Here is a 20,685-nt window from a genome sequence, read left to right as displayed (position 1 = left end):
TGGTAGCAGTCTGTGTGCTACAGTAATTGCTACGGAAGTTTGGACAAGTGCTAGACTTATTTATTAAGTACTGAGACTGTTTCTTTTATACAATGTTTAGTGCTGGTAGCAGTCTGTGTGCTACAGTAATTGCTACGGGAAGTTTGGACAAGTGCTAGACTTATTTATTAAGTACTGAGACTGTTTCTTTTATACAATGTTTAGTGCTGGTAGCAGTCTGTGTGCTACAGTAATTGCTACGGGAAGTTTGGACAAGTGCTAGACTTATTTATTAAGTACTGAGACTGTTTCTTTTATACAATGTTTAGTGCTGGTAGCAGTCTGTGTGCTACAGTAATTGCTACGGGAAGTTTGGACAAGTGCTAGACTTATTTATTAAGTACTGAGACTGTTTCTTTTATACAATGTTTAGTGCTTGTAGCAGTCTGTGTGCTGCAGTAATTGCTACGGGAAGTTTGGACAAGTGCTAGACTTATTTATTAAGTACTGAGACTGTTTCTTTTATACAATGTTCAGTGCTGGTAGCAGTCTGTGTGCTGCAGTAATTCCTACGAGAAGTCTGGACAAGCGCTAGACTTATTTATTAAGTACTGAGACTGTTTCTTTTATACAATGTTTATTGCTGGTAGCAGTCTGTGTGCTGCAGTAATTGCTACGGGAAGTTTGGACAAGCGCTAGACTTATTTATTAAGTACTGAGACTGTGTCTTTTATACAATGTTTAGTGCTGGTAGCAGTCTGTGTGCTACAATAATTGCTTTGGGAAGTTTGGACAAGTGCTAGACTTATTTATTAAGTACTGAGACTGTTTCTTTTATACAATGTTTAGTGCTGGTAGCAGTCTGTGTACTACAGTAATTGCTACGTGAAGTTTGGACAAGCGCTAGACTTATTTATTAAGTACTGAGACTGTTTCTTTTATACAATGTTTAGTGCTGGTAGCAGTCTGTGTGCTGCAGTAATTGCTACGGGAAGTTTGGACAATTGCTAGACTTATTTATTAAGTACTGAGACTGTTTCTTTTATACAATGTTTAGTGCTGGTAGCAGTCTGTGTGCTACAGTAATTTCTACTGGAAGTTTGGACAAGTGCTAGACTTATTTATTAAGTACTGAGACTGTTTCTTTTATACAATGTTTAGTGCTGGTAGCAGTCTGTGTGCTGCAGTAATTGCTACAGGAAGTTTGGACAAGTGCTAGACTTATTTATTAAGTACTGAGACTGTTTCTTTTATACAATGTTTAGTGCTGGTAGCAGTCTGTGTGCTACAGTAATTGCTACGGGAAGTTTGGACAAGTGCTAGACTTATTTATTAAGTACTGAGACTGTTTCTTTTATACAATGTTTAGTGCTGGTAGCAGTCTGTGTGCTGCAGTAATTGCTACGGGAAGTTTGGACAAGTGCTAGACTTATTTATTAAGTACTGAGACTGTTTCTTTTATACAATGTTTAGTGCTGGTAGCAGTCTGTGTGCTACAGTAATTGCTACGGGAAGTTTGGACAAGTGCTAGACTTATTTATTAAGTACTGAGACTGTTTCTTTTATACAATGTTTAGTGCTGGTAGCAGTCTGTGTGCTACAGTAATTGCTACGGAAGTTTGGACAAGTGCTAGACTTATTTATTAAGTACTGAGACTGTTTCTTTTATACAATGTTTAGTGCTGGTAGCAGTCTGTGTGCTACAGTAATTGCTACGGGAAGTTTGGACAAGTGCTAGACTTATTTATTAAGTACTGAGACTGTTTCTTTTATACAATGTTTAGTGCTGGTAGCAGTCTGTGTGCTACAGTAATTGCTACGGGAAGTTTGGACAAGTGCTAGACTTATTTATTAAGTACTGAGACTGTTTCTTTTATACAATGTTTAGTGCTGGTAGCAGTCTGTGTGCTGCAGTAATTGCTACGGGAAGTTTGGACAAGTGCTAGACTTATTTATTAAGTACTGAGACTGTTTCTTTTATACAATGTTTAGTGCTGGTAGCAGTCTGTGTGCTGCAGTAATTGCTACGGGAAGTTTGGACAAGTGCTAGACTTATTTATTAAGTACTGAGACTGTTTCTTTTATACAATGTTTAGTGCTGGTAGCAGTCTGTGTGCTGCAGTAATTGCTACGGGAAGTTTGGACAAGTGCTAGACTTATTTATTAAGTACTGAGACTGTTTCTTTTATACAATGTTTAGTGCTGGTAGCAGTCTGTGTGCTACAGTAATTGCTACGGGAAGTTTGGACAAGTGCTAGACTTATTTATTAAGTACTGAGACTGTTTCTTTTATACAATGTTTAGTGCTGGTAGCAGTCTGTGTGCTGCAGTAATTGCTACGGGAAGTTTGGACAAGTGCTAGACTTATTTATTAAGTACTGAGACTGTTTCTTTTATACAATGTTTAGTGCTGGTAGCAGTCTGTGTGCTGCAGTAATTGCTACGGGAAGTTTGGACAAGTGCTAGACTTATTTATTAAGTACTGAGACTGTTTCTTTTATACAATGTTTAGTGCTGGTAGCAGTCTGTGTGCTGCAGTAATTGCTACGGGAAGTTTGGACAAGTGCTAGACTTATTTATTAAGTACTGAGACTGTTTCTTTTATACAATGTTTAGTGCTGGTAGCAGTCTGTGTGCTACAGTAATTGCTACGGGAAGTTTGGACAAGTGCTAGACTTATTTATTAAGTACTGAGACTGTTTCTTTTATACAATGTTTAGTGCTGGTAGCAGTCTGTGTGCTACAGTAATTGCTTCTGGAAGTTTGGACAAGTGCTAGACTTATTTATTAAGTACTGAGACTGTTTCTTTTATACAATGTTTAGTGCTGGTAGCAGTCTGTGTGCTGCAGTAATTGCTACGGGAAGTTTGGACAAGTGCTAGACTTATTTATTAAGTACTGAGACTGTTTCTTTTATACAATGTTTAGTGCTGGTAGCAGTCTGTGTGCTGCAGTAATTGCTACAGGAAGTTTGGACAAGTGCTAGACTTATTTATTAAGTACTGAGACTGTTTCTTTTATACAATGTTTAGTGCTGGTAGCAGTCTGTGTGCTACAGTAATTGCTTCTGGAAGTTTGGACAAGTGCTAGACTTATTTATTAAGTACTGAGACTGTTTCTTTTATACAATGTTTAGTGCTGGTAGCAGTCTGTGTGCTACAGTAATTGCTACGGGAAGTTTGGACAAGTGCTAGACTTATTTATTAAGTACTGAGACTGTTTCTTTTATACAATGTTTAGTGCTGGTAGCAGTCTGTGTGCTACAGTAATTGCTACGAGAAGTTTGGACAAGTGCTAGACTTATTTATTAAGTACTGAGACTGTTTCTTTTATATAATGTTTAGTGCTGGTAGCAGTCTGTTTGCTGCAGTAATTGCTACGGGAAGTTTGGACAAGTGCTAGTCTTATTTATTAAGTACTGAGACTGTTTCTATTATACAATGTTTAGTGCTGGTAGCAGTCTGTGTGCTACAGTAATTGCTACAGGAAGTTTGGACAAGCGCTAGACTTTATAAGCCTGTTTAATGCAGAAAAGAAGGCAAATAGCAAGATCTACGGGAATCTGAAGAGCAGCCTTTCTGGCCACCGCAAATAGTTTTACCCCAGCTTGGTGGCGCTGTGCGTTTTGCAAACCCTTGCAAACACAGGTTTTTAAGGCAGAAAGTTGAAAGGGATGGAATGCAGTCCAAAATGGCCAATAAGGTACAATTTCAAAGCTGGAAACCACCCATCTACCGGTAGATAGGCTGATCCGTGCTTACCACTCCCACCGATAAGCAGAAAGGCTTCCCTCTATCACAGAAAGGTCTGGGCAACTCAGAAAATTCAATGCAGTCCTGAAATCACCAGATCTGAATCCGAACTATTCTAGTAATAGGAAATGGCAGGAAAACGAGCAAACAGATTAAAGTTTTTTTTTCGTATTTTAGGAAAACAGTAAATAAATATACTTAAATCAACAATAAATTCACTTTAAACACAGAGCAGGCTAGTGCACTTGAGTGTGAGGCAACAAACAGTAAATGCATTTGAAATAAATGAAATAACTTTAAAAATGGCTAAAATAAAATACAGTAAGCAGTTTTAAGCAAATACAGTAAACGGAGATACTTAGAATCAACCAAATTCTCTCTCTCTCCTCTCTTCTGCTCTTGACGTCTGCAGGACGCTAAAACAAGAGCAAACCCGCGCAAACACATTTTTTAAGGCAGAAAGTTAAAAAGGGTAGAATGCAGCCCAAAACGGCCAATAAGGTACAATTTCAGAGCTGAAAAACGCTCCTTTAGCGGTAGATAGGCTGCTCAGTGCTTACCACTCCCAGTGACCAGCAGAAAGGCTTCCCTCTATCACAGAAACGTCTGGGCAACTCAGAAATTCCAATACAATACTGAATTCAGCAGATCTAAATCCGGACTATTCTAATAACAGAAAATGGCAGGAAAATGAGCAAACCGATAGAATTTTTTTTTTTAATCTCCTATGAACCTATGTAATTTGACTGACGTATGTAAGGCTAGCTTCTATAGTTTCTCCTAGTCCTCTTCTAGAAAAGAAAAATGTTTTAAATACAGTATTTTCTGTGCTGCTAAGTACATGCACTTACCCCAGACAGCAGTAAAGACACACACACACACACACACACACACACACACACACACACACACACACACACACACACACACACACACACACAGTTTGGTGAAAAAAATACCCTCCTCCTTTGACCATGAAGGGTTTCTATTTTGGATTCATCCAACCAAGGCCCTGTCAAGGAAGGCTGTTATTGTTGGATACAATGTACACCTTGATGGATCCGATATGCTCACCCTTCATCGCCCTGTGGATGACCATCTCTTCAAACTGCCATACAGTGGTACGAGTTCTCCTAGGTACGGATCTTCATCATTATGTACTGATTTCCATGACTGTGATCATACTGGGTAAGAGTAAACTGGCATGCGCATAACTTCATGGAGTGCATCCGAAAAGATATGCAAAAACATCATCTGGTGTGGAATCTTCCTGAATTGTACTGAAAGCTGAGTGGTGGAAAAGATGAAACAACCAAGTAAATGTTATGGAATATTCTGTTACACCTCATGTAATATGTTAAGAATGTATCCATTATTTTTAAAACAATGCTATAATTAAGTGTAGATGTTTCATTAAAGAGTATGAATAATTCTGAGTGAAAATGGAAACCCCATGAAATTGCTTCATTTAAAACCGAGGTTAGAAAACAGCGCATAGTTTAGAGCATACATGGTTTGATTTTCACCCTTGATCACTTTCTAACAAGGCATGTAATAGTTTTCAGAGTGATTACCTAGTATAAACATATGTATGATGTGTCACTGTAGCAAGGGAGTAAACATTGGCTGAAGGTTTGGGGGGGACAATTTAAGACGAGAAGTGTTTATTCTGCTCTGAATAGCGTGTGTATAATGGTATCATTCCTCAAAGAACCTGACAAACACACTTGGCCCAGGGGAAGGTAAATCCAAGACTAAGAACCAAAAACACTTTCCAAGTACGAACATCCAGATGTTTAATACTTAAAAGCAGTTACTGTTCTTTAACACTTACGAATCAGTTAAGCCCTTTCATCCAAACCCTTATATAGGACTTCGCCAGGACTCCTCTTCTTCATTCCTGAAAGCACAGGTAGTTCTTATATAGGACTTCATCAGAACTCCTCCTCTTCATTCCTGAAAGCGCAGGTAGTTCTTATATAGGACTTCATCAGAACTCCTCCTCTTCATTCCTGAAAGCGCAGGTAGTTCTTATATAGGACTTCATCAGAACTCCTCTTCTTCATTCCTGAAAGCACAGGTAGTTCTTATATAGGACTTCATCAGAACTCCTCTTCTTCATTCCTGAAAGCACAGGTAGTTTTTGCAATGACTGCACGGTCTGTTAAAGAAGCACTGCTGTATAAAACATGCGGTATATACTAGTTGTCAGCATTTGGTAGCACTGCATTATTTTTCGAACAGCATTGCTAATCCTATGTAAATCTCCTTGCTCCTTTCCCAAATTTCTACACCATTTGTGTTGAGTTGTCTTTGAGGTATCCATTGTCATGAGGCTTGAGTGACGTTTTAGGCTTGTTTTTCATCTTTGCTATTTTGCATTGTGTGGTGTGCACGTCTGCACTCCTATATATGTATGACATATAGGCAAATCTTGCACACATTTCAAACCCTGAAAACCCTTCCTCCCATCTCACCTAGGTCAAGCTGGCCCAAGAACTCTGCACAGCTTCCTGCTAGTAGAGTACTGTCCCTTGCTTACTATATTCGTGGCTTCCCTGCTGACCGTCTGGCAGCTTTGTTTCCAGATCATTCCAGACCTAGGTCACCAGTAGTGGAGAAAGGATGTCTTGCTTTTGTAATGATGGGCTAGCCATCAGCTTAGTTGTGTTTGCTTTTTGACTTACTGCAGCACTTCCCACGGTATGGATTCATTCCTTTTGGGATCCACATCATGTTGTATTTCACTGCTCATGTTCTTCTGCCTAGAAAAAAAATATTTATGAAAATTTTAACAGCTGACTGCTTGTCTTCCCCTAGTTTTCATGAAGAATCTTTGTAGCCAAATGTCAGCTATCAGTGGCCCATTGCTTCAGTGGCTGGAAGATCGTCTGGATCAGAACAAGCAGCGTCTGCTAGAACTTCAGAGAGAGAAAGAGCAGCTACAACTTGAACTGGCCAGCCTTCAGTGATACAAGCTATAAGAAGTAAACGTGACTCCTCATTACAAAATCAGATCGAGACTCCAAAGGAAAATCTCAAATGTAACTTTGCAGTGAATGAAATAGAGGCAACTGTGTGCTTCAGTGTTATCAGAAGTTGTGTTCAGACCATGGAAATGTTTTGCACAGAGAATGTTAAAATTCCATCTGATTTGAGTGAACAGAAGGATTTTTTTTTATTTGTACTATGTTTACCAGCCTACAGAGACAGTTTTTTTCCTTCTTACTTCTGCACATGGCGTAGTTATTGATTTTACCTTTTCCCCCTAGTACTGTGCAGGTTTAAACACAGAAGACACTGTATATTTGTGTTAAAAATAGTGTGGTAGCCATACAGCTTGATTTCTTTAAAATGTTAGAAAAATAATCTTGTTAGACAGACCTGGACTGGAGTTACATGTGCTTTACATACCTGAGCAAGTGATGTGACTTCACCACTTTAAGTTTGTTCTCTCAAATTGATATCATGCTGTGAGGTAATCATCTGTTTCCCAAAGAATCAACAAGATACTTCAGAAGAGTATTCAGCAGTTGTTAATGATATAACCTAAAGGAAGATCTGGAGAAGAACAGGTAAAGCGGTTGGTGAGGGGGTGACACAGTACTTTCCAGAGTTACAGGTAATGATACTCTTGAGCTGGTTTATTAACATCACTTCATGACTGTGACATTATACTTGCCTGACATTACAGAATTTGAATGTGGCAGGGGTCAGTACAAAGCTGGATGGCCTATGTAACAATCACTGCCACTTAACAGGCAGCCTGTTTAATGATTGTTCAGGTGTACATTTCCTTTTCAGAGATGTCGGAATGTGTCATGATATTTGATGCACCATTTTTTCCTTTATGCTTCTTTCTGCTGTTGTGCATGACTACTGTGAAGCTTCCCTCATTGGCCAGCCCCTTGTTCCCCCAGAATGAGTATTACCCAGTAAGGCCACAATCTGGCCAGGGGGGCATCAGTACAGGCACTCTTAGTGGTGGTTTATGAACTCAGTAGCATAAAATGTGTATTTGATATGGCCCAAACCCCTCCTCTGCACAGGGGCAAGTGAGCCACATTTCCTTGGGAATTGCAATGTACTCATTATATAGGGACTGTCATATTCACAGCTTGATGGCCACTCTGCTACCCATAGGTCTATATTTTGTATTGCCACTAATCTTACCCCTCCACCCCCAGGATTAAGAATACCCATTGTTTCCCACCTAAGATCCAGCAGGCACTCAAAGCCATATTCACACTGTGGTCGCCTGGGCCCTATGGCTTTATCCTCCTACGCCATCGGCACTGGCTACATAGCTATTTTGCTTTGAACTTTGTTGCTTTTCATTATTTTTCTTGCATCGTTATTTTTCTTGCATCGTAACGCCCTTTTTCTACTTGTGAAGCTGCTTTCTTCTAGAATAGGAAAATTGATGTCAGGACATGTAATTGCAACGTAAGCCCTGTGTGCTGTAAAATCCAAATATTGAAGCCACATTTCCTGTACAGTTGTTCCATCCTTTTCTTTTCGCCAAGTACCTTTTTACCCCTATGAGGAGTCGTACAGTTCTGATGTTATAGACAGTGTATTTCAGGCCACTAATACATTCTTCTTAATGTACTATTTTTTTGTTGAACTGTAACTTGAAGTGTTCACCTTTTATCTGTCACTCATTCACGTATGTCAGTGCCCCCCAATCTTCTTTTCCAGCCCTGCAATTTTTCCCATGACAGTATGGTATGTCAGGGTTATATCTAACATTTTTGTTTTGTCTTCTGATGCTTACATGATCAGCTTTGTACGTTTACTCTAATACAAAGGCCCTTCCATACCCTTCAGCATTTCGTTATCTGCACTGCAAGGTTTGTACCTGCCAGATTCCCCTTTGTGTGACCTACAGAAACGTAGAAGCCGCTCCTCCCATGGCATTATGGGTGCACTGCGCAGTAGAAACATTTCGGAATTTCTGCTATTGACCCCTCACACTGTCACCCAGAACCTTATTGGGTTTCAGCACTACCTTGTCATGCTGTCTGTTTATGAGTCAACCCAGCAATGATTGTGACTCAGAAACTTTTCATCTTCTGCTTGGTCAGCCCACCACTATTGAGTGCTTTTATGGCTTATCTCCTGAAGTATGTAACCTTGTACTTCTTTTCATTAAATCTTGCTGAACTTGTTTCTTCCTGCTCTACCATGCTGCCCCCACTGAATACTTGCCCTGGTATCCTCATCGTGACTCACTCACCAGTGTTTGCATTATGTGACTCACTCACCAGTGTTTGCATTATGTGACTCACCAGTGTTTGCATTATGTGACTCACTCACCAGTGTTTGCATTATGTGACTCACTCACCAATATTTGTATTATGTGACTCACTCACCAGTGTTTGCATTAAAAAGCACATGATTTATGATCTCCAAACCCATTATGATAGCTGATGTAGATTTGTTTAACAGAGCTGATCTGAAGACTTCAGATTCTGGCACTCCACTATCTGTTGTCATTTCATATGAGATTTCCCTTCTCACAGCTAAACAGACTGTTTCTGATTCACCCCACTGCAGCACTTTTGAGTACATTCCCCAGATTCATTATTAGTCCTGCCCTCTTCTGTGAGGCACAGAGTCAGAGGCTTAGGCAAAGATCATACACTGTATCAATGGGATTCTTTTTGTCCCCTCACTTACCCAATTGTAAAATTTAATCCTAATGCCCTTGTAGGAGTCCTGCTATGTGAATCCGTGCTGTAAGTAACTGACTTGTCATGCAGCACCTGTTCAGTTACATTTCCCTGGAACAGAAGCGAGATGAGTCAGAAGCTGAGCATGATGACATCAGAGCATGGAATGACAGTGGAAGCACAGATACTGTTAATAAAGTAGTAATAACAGTAAAGTCTCATTTAAAATATAGAGAGAAAGAGTTGCTACTTGTACGCTTACTTTGCTGTAGAATTTGAAACATTTTCAACATATCGTCCAGAATATGTTATTGTGATTTATGTTTGCAAGTACTTGTGTAACCTTTGAGGTGAGAGCGTACCTTAGATTGACATGTTATGGTTTGATAAAAGGATGTGATGTTCAAAGAATAAGCAAGTCTTCAGCACCTCTGTGGTGTGCACTGGGAATGTCGATCAGACAGTAGTTTGAATGACACTACTGTCAGAATCGTAGTTATTTACTTTGTTACTCTTAACCAATTTTATTTTATATCTTGTTAAACCTGAATGATAGTTACATTCTTCATTCTTTTACTTCCCTGTTTTACTGACAAGGGTTTACCATTTTAATGCTATGCGCTTAAGTGCATTTTTGGCTTGAAGTCACCAAAATACCATGAATTGGATCATTAAAAAAATTAAAAATATTTTGACAAATTGTATGTTTTCCCCACCAGTGTTATGTCTAATTACTGTTAGAAGTAGATTCACAAAAGTATGAATTCTGCTTCAGTGTGGTTTGCTGATACGATTTGGATTAAACTGTTTAGAAGGCTAGATTACCTTACTTCAAGACCCTCTGCATTGGGTTGAACCACTTTCATAGTTATTTGTAATTCTGTCTCCCCTTGCTCTTTTAATAATCACATCCCCCCTGTGCTGATAAGGATATGGCCTCTTTAGTTCATGCACTGTTACGATCGTCAAAAGGTCAGAGTTGGGCACTATATCAGCCCCATTTCTTTCTTACCATTTGCACTCTGTGGCTCTCTTGTAGCATGCATGGTTTGGAACGTTCCTGCTCTAGGAAGTATAGGCTGTCCACATATGACTGACTTCATAAGGATCACCACAGACAAGACGAACATAATCAGTGATACTGCTACTACTAGGGCTTTAATTTGGGGGCCTGTCGTCACTGAAGAGGTAATCTCAACAGTAGTAGAAGCTCACTATAAGGACTAGCTAAACAGCTTGTGCAGACATTTTAGGCGGGCAAATGAAAAATGGGTAATGGACTCAGAGCCCAAGCCTGCTGTCTCTAGATCAGGATCCTCTTTTAGCTTTATTTAACAAATACTAATGCCAGTCATAGAGTACAGTCCTCATGCATGGTACACAAACTATACTCTAGCAAGTGACATTATTAACGACTTTCCAAACAATAAACACTAATGATTCCCATGACTTTCAAAATAATCCTTTGATTTGACCACTGTCACCATAGGTCAACTTTTGTTCCAAAGTGTACATGTAATATCACCATCTACAATCTTGTAAGTAACCACAGCCCTGTATATAAATTCAGCTAACTTTGTCTCACTTGCGTACCTTCATTTTTGACCTAAGTTCCTTTGATTGCTAAATCGCACTTCAATTATTATGAGTGATTACTATTGTTTTCTGCTTTTACATGTGCTCTTCGCACTGTTACTCCTGTACGACTAACATGAAATTGCTTTCACCAAGAGATTTCCAGCTAGTTGTTTAAGTGGTCTGTGGTAGCATCACACTTGGGGGGGGGGTCCCTTCCACTGTGTTTTTTTTTTTTTTTTTTTACATAGGAGGACTGGGTTTATTCATCTTGTGGCAGGGGGTTGTTTGCCTGGTCTGTCTGAGTTGGGAAATGCACAAAGGGACTCATTGTGTAGTTGTTTTATTGTTTTTTTTCATGTGCTGCTAGAAGTATTTAGCATGTAGATTTAGATGTTTGAGGCCCTGGATTCTCCTGGTGAGGAACCTCTGTGATCTCTCCAGCTGCTGCATGTGCTTTGCAAGGTACATGCCGAAAGGGGCATTGTGCTCAATAATGGGCCTTATAAGGGAAGAATACAGGGATGTTATGACCTCCTTGTCCCTGGATGAGATACCCTTACTTATGAGATGGGCCATGTAGAAGGCTTTTCATACCACAGAAGCAACATGGTGGTCAAAAGTCAGTTTGCTATCAACCTGAGTGCCCAAGTCCCTCATGACTGATTGTGTGCTTAGGACCTTATGATGTCACTCTCCCTAAAGGGGATGATGATGCATTTTTTGGCATTCAGTTTGAGACCTTGTTTGTGGCACCAGTCATTTGTTGGAGGATTTCCACACCACAAGGGGAATTGATGACAGCATCCAGCTTACAGTCATCTGCAAACTTGGTCAGCTGTAGCCCACTGGTTTTGGCCTGCACCTCAGAAAAGTATATCCCAAATAACAAAGGCTCCAAGGCCAATCCCTGGGGTACACCACTTGTTAAGGGTCAATTGCTTGAAATGTATTCCCCTAGTTTGACTAGGTGGGTTCTATCAGTAAGCCAGTTTGCTACCTATCTTGGTAACATGGATTGATCCTAGTTGAGAGAGTTTATCTGTTATACCCAAGTGGGAAGTAGTATCGAAGGCTTTTGCCAGGTCAAGGTAAGTGGTGTGCACCGTCTTTCCCTCGTCCATGGCTTCGGTGACTTTCTCAAAGTAGTCAACCAAATTTAACAGGCATGACCTTCCCTTAATGAAACCTAACTGTGTGGGATTGAGTGTTTCGAGGTTGCCAATGTTCTTGTTAAGTAGGTCCATAATAATATGCTCCATGGCCTTGCAGATCAAGCTATTGAGGCTGATGGGTCTATAATTTCCTGGATCGGTGGACACTCCACCTTTGTGCAAAGGGATGACAGTGGCTGTCCTCCACTCGGCTGTGATGAAGCTGGTATTTAGGCTTTGGTTGAATAGGGTGCCTAATGATGCTGCAAGTTCCTGCCTGAGTTCATGTAGGATGCAGCCTGGTTTGTTATTGGGTCCCATGGAGGCTTTATTTTTTGCCTTTGAGAAGGCAGTGATGACTTGCTCCCTAGAGGTAAGAGGAGGGGGTCAGATGCTGGGGATGTCTTGATTTATTAATGGGGGGACAGAAGGGTGAGATTTTCACTGAAGCTGTCTGCCAGCAGGTTGGCTATATCTACGGTGTTTGTGTATGTGGTGTCTTTGACCACCAGTTCTGAGCAGATCTTGGTGCTTCCCTTGAGGTTGCAGATATATGCGAAGAAAGCCTTATGATTGTCATTAGTAGACGTGGCCAGTTAGGACTCAAAGTTTGCTTTGGAGGATTTCGCTAGAGGTCTTTATTTGTTTGTTCAAGCTAAGGAGTTAGGAACCTGTTCCTTCTTGGTCCTGGACAGCAGTTTTTCCTTAACTTTATTGCAGATGTCCTCTAGACAGATTTACTCTTCCTTGAGGAGGAGGATTTTGTCTTGTCGGGTATTCCTGATTCCATGCAGCTATATAAATGCTTGTATAGTATTTTGGTGCAGGTTTGGACATATGTGCCCATTCCTATGGAAGGGGAGGGGTCTGTGAAGCTGTTTATACCTTCCCTTAGGAGGTTGTAATCAGCTTTGGATAAATTTTTTTTGCTTGACCCTATATGGGGTGTCGAGGGAGATGGCGACTTTGGAAGTAACCGCTTTGTGATCGGATCTTACCAGGGAGGATGACACTCTAGGTATGCTGCAGTGGTTACTCATGTTGGTTAACACCAAGTCCAAGATATTTTCACCTCTTGTGGGGGTGTTGACTAGTTGGTCCACGACATTTGCAGTGACGAAATCAAGGAATCTCTGGGCATTTGTGTTTTGGCATGAGTAGTTCTTCCAATTTATGGTTGGATAGTTAAAGTCACCCAGGATCAGGGTAAAGGGTTGAATCTTGATAGATTCAAAGAGGTCCCAATAGGTGGAGTGGGCATCTTGAGTCACATTTGTGGGCCTGTAGCTAGCTATGATTTGAATAGGGGTCCTGTCAATGGTTAACTGCACCTGGAGTGTCTCCTCTGCATCATTCTGTTTGACCAGCCTGGAGGTGTGCATGTCTTATATATACTGCTACTCTGCCTCCTTTTGCTTTGCTGCACATGGTTTGGGGTCTGAATGTGTGATAGGGCTTCAGTACTGTTTAGCATAATCTGCTCTGATAAAGCACCCTTCATAGCTTTCGAACCCCAATACACCACCCCATTGTAGCTCACAAACCAAAGAACTGGGCAGTATGGATATGCAATTTTCAAAATTATCTGTAGCCAGCTTGGTGGATATAGGCATTCTTAGACAATGTAGCAATTGTCTCATGTTTATGGACAGCTGCTAAATCCTTGAAGGAGACACAGTATGCAAGAGGTGTACTTACACAAAGGAAGCTAAACTCTCACATAGAAGTGCACATCAGGTTGTCAGAAGCATGCACGCAAGACCAGTCTCGAATAGTACACAGCACACACATAGACTTAACATATGCTCAGTCACTTAAAAGCAATCTTCCTAAACAAAGATTGCATAGATCACCCATTGTCAAAACTGTGCCTCAGCAAGCCCAAAGGCACTCAGAAAAGATCAACACCAAGCAGCACAGATGCTGTCATTTTCAATGGAGCGCCAAACACTAAGCTGCTAAGGCAAGCAAACACACTTCGCAGGACTCTCGTCATAAGGGACACCATTGTAAAATATACTGCTGCACCTCTAATCAGGCTGAACAAAGAGAGAAATATTAGTTCCTTATCGGTAGCCAGAATATGCCAAGTCACGGCATGCACTCAAGTCATTATGTCACAGGTACCAGTATGATTCCATCATAATCCACATATGTGTAAATGTCCTGAAATGCATCTCCCAAGACTATATGAAGAGAGACATTGTGGATCATTCAGACTGTCTCTCTCAGGCTGGTATGGGCATAGCACTGAGCAGCATATTACCCTCACTGAGGATGATGCCACAATATGAGCAAGAAATGATTGATTTCAGGTTAGCAAGGTCCGCTGTGTTCGTTTAGTGTCTTGACAGTGTGTGTTTGCCACTTCCTTTAACAGTGCAACGGGTGAATCACCATGAGCATCACCCCAGTCCACACTGCCTACTAGAACTTCACATCTTAACTTTCATCCAAAAGTAAAAGAAAAAAACATTTGCAGTGTATGTCCTCCCCAAGTTTCTGCCTTATTCTGTGTACCAAACTACAGTAACATTAGTTTGTCTTATAAGTTTGTGGCTCACACACTTGTTGGATGATATAGTCCAGGTCCCCCCTTCCTCTTAGAGCCCTAACAGTATCTTTCTCTACCACTGTTTACTTAAGTCATGCAAAAGCAATATATTTTATAGTTCTATCAAACAATAACTGACATGATCTGTACTTGATGCTTCTGAACACTGCTTGTTTATTGCATAGTAGCTGATTGTTTTTCTTTGCCTCAGCTGCCCAGTTTGCCTTGTGGTTGCCCCGTTAGAGTATACGCATAGTATATTTATATTACGAATGCCCAGGGAGCCATTTTTCAATTTAGCAAGGTCTGCCGTGTTCTTTTAGCATCCCGGCAATGTGTGCTGGCCATGTAATTTTGTTTTTTCAGATGTACATTGGGAATTTTGTATATACATTCTGCAAGCAATTTTTTCAGTTCTGTCTACAAGTTTTAACTGGTCTTAACTGCTTATGCTACTCACACACTGGTACTGTTTGATTTAGCAATTGCTTGTGAATTAACTAGTTATAGTTTCTTAAACGGACAAACAATTTGAAATGAAAGCTGTTCTAATTGACTGAGTTATAGACTGGCTGGTGGATTGTGTCTTATCTCAAGAAGGTTTACAGTGTAGTGGATCCTGGTTTGATGCCTGTTGCAGCTAGTTGAACAGGTGTAATATTCTGTAGCTGCAGCTAGTTAGCAGCAATATTCTGTAGCTGCAGCTAGTTAGACAGCAACAATATTCTGTAGCTGCAGCTAGTTAGACAGTTGTAATATTCTGTAACTGCAGCTAGTTAGGACAGTTGTAATATTCTGTAGCTGCAGCTAGTTGAACAGTTGTAATATTCTGTAGTTGCAGCTAGCTGAACAGTTGTAATATTCTGTAGCTGCAGCTAGTTGAACAGTTGTAATATTCTGCAGCTGCAGCTAGTTGAACAGTTGTAATGTCCTGTAACTACAGCTAGTTGAACAGTTGTAATGTCCTGTAACTACAGCTAGTTGAACAGTTGTAGTATTCTGTAGCTGCAGCTAGTTGAACAGCTGTAATATTCTGTAGCTGCAGACAATTGAACAGTTGTAATATTCTGTAGCTGCAGCTAGTTGAACAGTTGTAATATTCTGTAGCTGCAGCTAGTTGAACAGTTGTATTCTGTAGCTGCAGCTAGTTGAACAGTTGTAATATTCTGCAGCTGCAGCTAGTTGAACAGGTGTAATATTCTGTAGCTGCAGCTAGTTGAACAGCTGTAATATTCTGTAGCTGCAGCAAGTTAGACAATTGCAATATCCTGCACAGTTAAAAATGTGTAGCTCTGTTACTAGTAATGCTTAAGAAAAATCAGCACTCAAAAACCAATAAGCAGGATGCAGAAGATACCTTCCCCGGAACAAACACTGTCTGGCCACCAGTGGTTTTGAGTTTTTGTTCATTAAACATATTGTCTTTGGATTACTTTTGGTTTCATTTTTTCAAACCTCATCGACGTTTCGTTCAGCTGGATTATTTATCAGCGAATTTTTTACTTTATTTTCTGTGGCCAGACAGTGTTTGTTCCGGGGAAGGTATCTTCTGCATCCTGCTTACTAGTAATGCTTAAGCTTTAAAGCTGGTAAGTGGAATGTTTATCAGTATTACCGACCTTAGGTTTAAAGCTAGTAAGAGGAATGCTTTACAGTATTACTGACCATAGCAGCTAATTGAAACAGTAATTAGACTAAAGGTCTGTAGTCATTTAAATGCTGTTATTTACACTGCTTGCCAACTCAATCTCTGCTCTTAGTTGAGCTGGAATTTTTATTGCTGAAGTGCACTGCTGCTTGCCTGTTTGTTAACTACAAGTGTCCTTGTTAACATTTACCTAACTGTTCACAGTACTGGATAGGAAAGTGTACTATCCCCAGACTCTTTTACAGTATACGCCCACTTCTAAGTATACCTGTTTAACTATCTTGGTTCTATCTAAGTATACCTGTATAACTATCTTGGTTCCCCCTCTCAATTATGAGTAATTAACTGTTAATGGTTTCTTTGTCTTCCCTTACAGTTCCTTTAACAATGAAGCATGTGAGTCGCCGCTTGTGTCACCAGCAGTCCACACTGCCAACCAGAACATCACATCTCAACTTTCATCCAAAAGTAAAAGAAAAAACATATGCAGTGTATGTCTTATCCAAGTTTCTGCCTCATTCTGTGTACCAAACTACAGTAACCTTAGTCTGTCTTAAGTTTGTGGCTCACACACTTATTGGATGCTGTAGAGCAGGTCCCCCCTTCCTCTTATAGCCCCAATACTAGCTTTTCTATCACTATTTACTTAACCCTTGAGTTAAAAAGTCATGCCAAAGCAATATATTTTATAGTTCTATCAAACAGTAACTGACATGATCTGTACTTGCTGTTTCTGAACACTGCCTGTGCAGTAACTGACATGATCTGCACTTGCTGTTTCTGAACACTGCCTGTACAGTAACTGACATGATCTGTACTTGCTGTTTCTGAACACTGCCTGTGCAGTAACTGACATGATCTGTACTTGCTGTTTCTGAACACTGCCTGTACAGTAACTGACATGATCTGTACTTGCTGTTTCCAAACACTGCCTGTACAGTAACTGACATGATCTGTACTTGCTGTTTCTGAACACTGCCTGTACAGTAACTGACATGATCTGTACGTGCTGTTTCCGAACACTGCCTGTACAGTAACTGACATGATCTGTACGTGCTGTTTCCGAACACTGCCTGTACAGTAACTGACATGATCTGTACGTGCTGTTTCCGAACACTGCCTGTACAGTAACTGACATGATCTGTACGTGCTGTTTCTGAACACTGCCTGTACAGTAACTGACATGATCTGTACTTGCTGTTTCTGAACACTGCCTGTACAGTAACTGACATGATCTGTACGTGCTGTTTCCGAACACTGCCTGTACAGTAACTGACATGATCTGTACTTGCTGTTTCTGAACACTGCCTGTACAGTAACTGACATGATCTGTACTTGCTGTTTCTGAACACTGCCTGCACAGTAACTGACATGGTCTGTACTTGCTGTTTCTGAACACTGCCTGTACAGTAACTGACATGATCTGTACTTGCTGTTTCTGAACACTGCCTGTACAGTAACTGACATGATCTGTACTTGCTGTTTCTGAACACTGCCTGTACAGTAACTGACATGATCTGTACTTGCTGTTTCTGAACACTGCCTGTACAGTAACTGACATGATCTGTACTTGCTGTTTCTGAACACTGCCTGTACAGTAACTGACATGATCTGTACTTGCTGTTTCTGAACACTGCCTGTTTATTGCATAGTAGCTGATTCTTTTTCTTTGTGTCAGCTGCCCAGTTTGCATTGTTTCTACTTATTCCATTCACCCTCACTTTGGTAAGGCTCACCCCACTCCACTACCCTGCCCCCAATCTCACCCACCCTCACTTTCCCATACATTATACCTACCTAGCCCCTACCCTGACTACCTCCACCCAATCACCAGCTGTAATCCCCCATTACTCAACATACTCCTAGCCACTCCCCCCACAGTGTCATACCCTTACCACTCCTACCTATTGCTCTTCCCTACCCCACCTGTATATAATCTTCAACTACTGTAGCTGATAATACAATAGTCGAAGACCACCAACTGAAACAATAATCCAACCAGCGTAATGATGAACAGTTTATTCTGGTAATATTAAAAACGATAAAAAACCAGTAAGACAAGCGCTTTCGCCTGGTATATTCCAGGCTTTATCAAGTCGAGACATTGAACTGATTACACCAGTGTGTTTAAATAGTATTAGTTAATTAATTGTAAATTGATGTTTAATGTCTTGTTAATTGTTAACTCTAGCCTAACCAAAAAAGTTAGCAGAATCATGTAAACAAAATACAACCATTTGCATTTGAAAATAACACATTGGTTTCTGTTGTGTGTTAAAAATGAGTGTGTTCATTTAGAACACAATAACATCATAATTTAAACATTTCATTAAAATAATGATGAAAAATTAAAAAATAAAAAAGATAGTATAAAACATTCTAACCTATCTTAATGTGATGCCACTAAATCAATTTTTAAAAACCTGCCATATTTTTACTGTTAACAAATGTGCCGGCCTGGATTTAAATGCTGTAAATATTGTAAACCTAGAATATAAAAAGTCATAAAACAAAATAGGGAAAATTGTTTAATCATGGTGGCCTATAATCTAGCCCTTCTTAACCTAAGTAGTGAACCAATGCTGATTGACCCGTTAAGTCCTGGTGGTTTACCCGCATTCAACCTAAGCTGCCAAATGAGTTCTCTGAACTCAAGTGTAGATTCCCAATCCCCCCCTCTAATGTGGGGGTTGAGCTGTTCAAGAACCATAAAAGACAGTTTCAGGTTGGGGCATTCAAGAGAATGCTTATAAAAGGCATTACTTTCCTTTTTGTTGTCAATCTCATAAGCATGTTCGTATAGCCTCTTCCTGAATTCACGTTCTGTTTTACCTACGTAAAAACTCCCGCAGGTAGAACATAGTCCAATATAGACAACACCTTTAGTAGCACAAGAAAAATGCCCTGCTGGTTTGATGTTAATGTGACGTGCCCTTAAATACATGTGGTTGTCGTTGATAACTAAGGAGCACTGTTAACTACTGTAGCTGAACTGACCCCCCATGCTACTTGTTCTCTTATCTAACTCCACTAGAATACTACATTTAACTCCCCCTCCAAATAACACTCCTTCGCATAACCTTTCCTCTTCACAATTTATATATTCTCTCTCTACTCATCTTAAACATTCTACCTCTGTATCTCAGATCTACCACAACAGGTTATACTCTCTCTCTATATATACCCAATCACAATTCAAAAACCTCTCCTCTAAGCTCTACTTTTCTTAACATCTCAAATCCCCGAGGTCAGCTAACATGCCCTCTATCATTACACACGCCCTCTCTACCCTACTCTTTTTCACAATCCTTATACCCCTGTTAATTCTCACTACTCTAACCCCATCTTTCTCTGCTAACCTTTCTCCTACCCCTTCTACATCCACCTGCCTACCTATTCCACCCAACTGCTATACTGATATCTCCCCAAGCCTATATCAGCTAAGCCCCCTCCTCCATCACAAAGTAAAACCTATCTCTTCAACATTTAAAAAACAGTTGTACCTATTACTATTACCTACTCTGTATTTTCAAAGAAGCCACTTCAAATGTACCCCTAACTTAAAACAATCGTATCATATCTCTAAGCTCTCCAGCATAGCTTTATGTGGTGATATACACCTCAATCAAGGACCCACTACATTCAACCTTCCCACCACACCGATCCGCAAAATTCCCAAAAAATCATTATAAATAGTTAACCTAAATTTCCAAAGCATTCAAAATAAAATCTCTGACTTTCATGCATGGGTCACTCACCAACAACCAGATATTATTGCTACCACCGAGACCTGGCTAAAGCCCCACATTAAAGAGACTGAATTTTTCACCCCAGGCTGTCAAACAATAAGGTTATACAGGATCCATAAAAAAGGAGGCCATGTTGTTCTGTTTTTCAACTCCCACAGTCTTTTCCCATTTACAAACCCCATACCACTGTTCTCTAATGCAGACATTCTTATATCATTCATAAGTATGAACAGCAGCAAAATACTTTGTATAATAGCCATCAGTATACCCTCTGGAAACAACATTCCAGTATTGGAAGACATCCTAGCATGGATTTCCAGCAGTATTAAAAATGAGACTATCGTACTAGGCAAATTAAACATCAACAGGCTAGAACTCAATTCCAAACACCCATCTTCAAATATTAATTCTTCAACTTCACCCAGCTCATAAAATCCTCCACCAGACCTAACAAAGGGAATGGTAACAGATCAGTCTTAGACTGGATTCTGGTCACAAATACCAACACAATATCCACAGCTGGAAGACTCCCAAATACCCTCAGCGATCATCTCCCTGTCTTTATTAACCAAGCTCCCCCCAGTCAAATTCACCATCAA

The 20,685-nt window shown here is 40.2% G+C and overlaps 1 protein-coding gene across 4 annotated transcripts in view; it reads left to right on the top strand.

The window, feature by feature from the left end:
- BRCC3 (BRCA1/BRCA2-containing complex subunit 3) overlaps positions 1-10,095 on the top strand; it is a 1,142,218-nt gene extending 1,132,123 nt beyond the window's left edge. For all 4 annotated transcript variants that reach the window (XM_044057507.1, XM_044057509.1, XM_044057508.1 and 1 more), the window contains one exon: positions 6,552-10,095. In XM_044057507.1, coding sequence (XP_043913442.1) covers positions 6,552-6,703 — 152 coding nt within the window. In that variant the 3' untranslated portion in view covers positions 6,704-10,095. The remainder of the gene's footprint in view (positions 1-6,551) is intronic.
- Positions 10,096-20,685: the final 10,590 nt, after the last annotated feature.

The sequence above is a fragment of the Protopterus annectens genome, chromosome 15.part0, assembly GCF_019279795.1.
Source record: "Protopterus annectens isolate FY-2018-M chromosome 15.part0, PAN1.0, whole genome shotgun sequence".
NCBI lineage: Eukaryota > Metazoa > Chordata > Ceratodontiformes > Protopteridae > Protopterus > Protopterus annectens.
The sequence above is the reverse complement of the archived record's forward strand: the minus strand, read 5'-3'. Positions and strand labels throughout refer to the sequence as shown.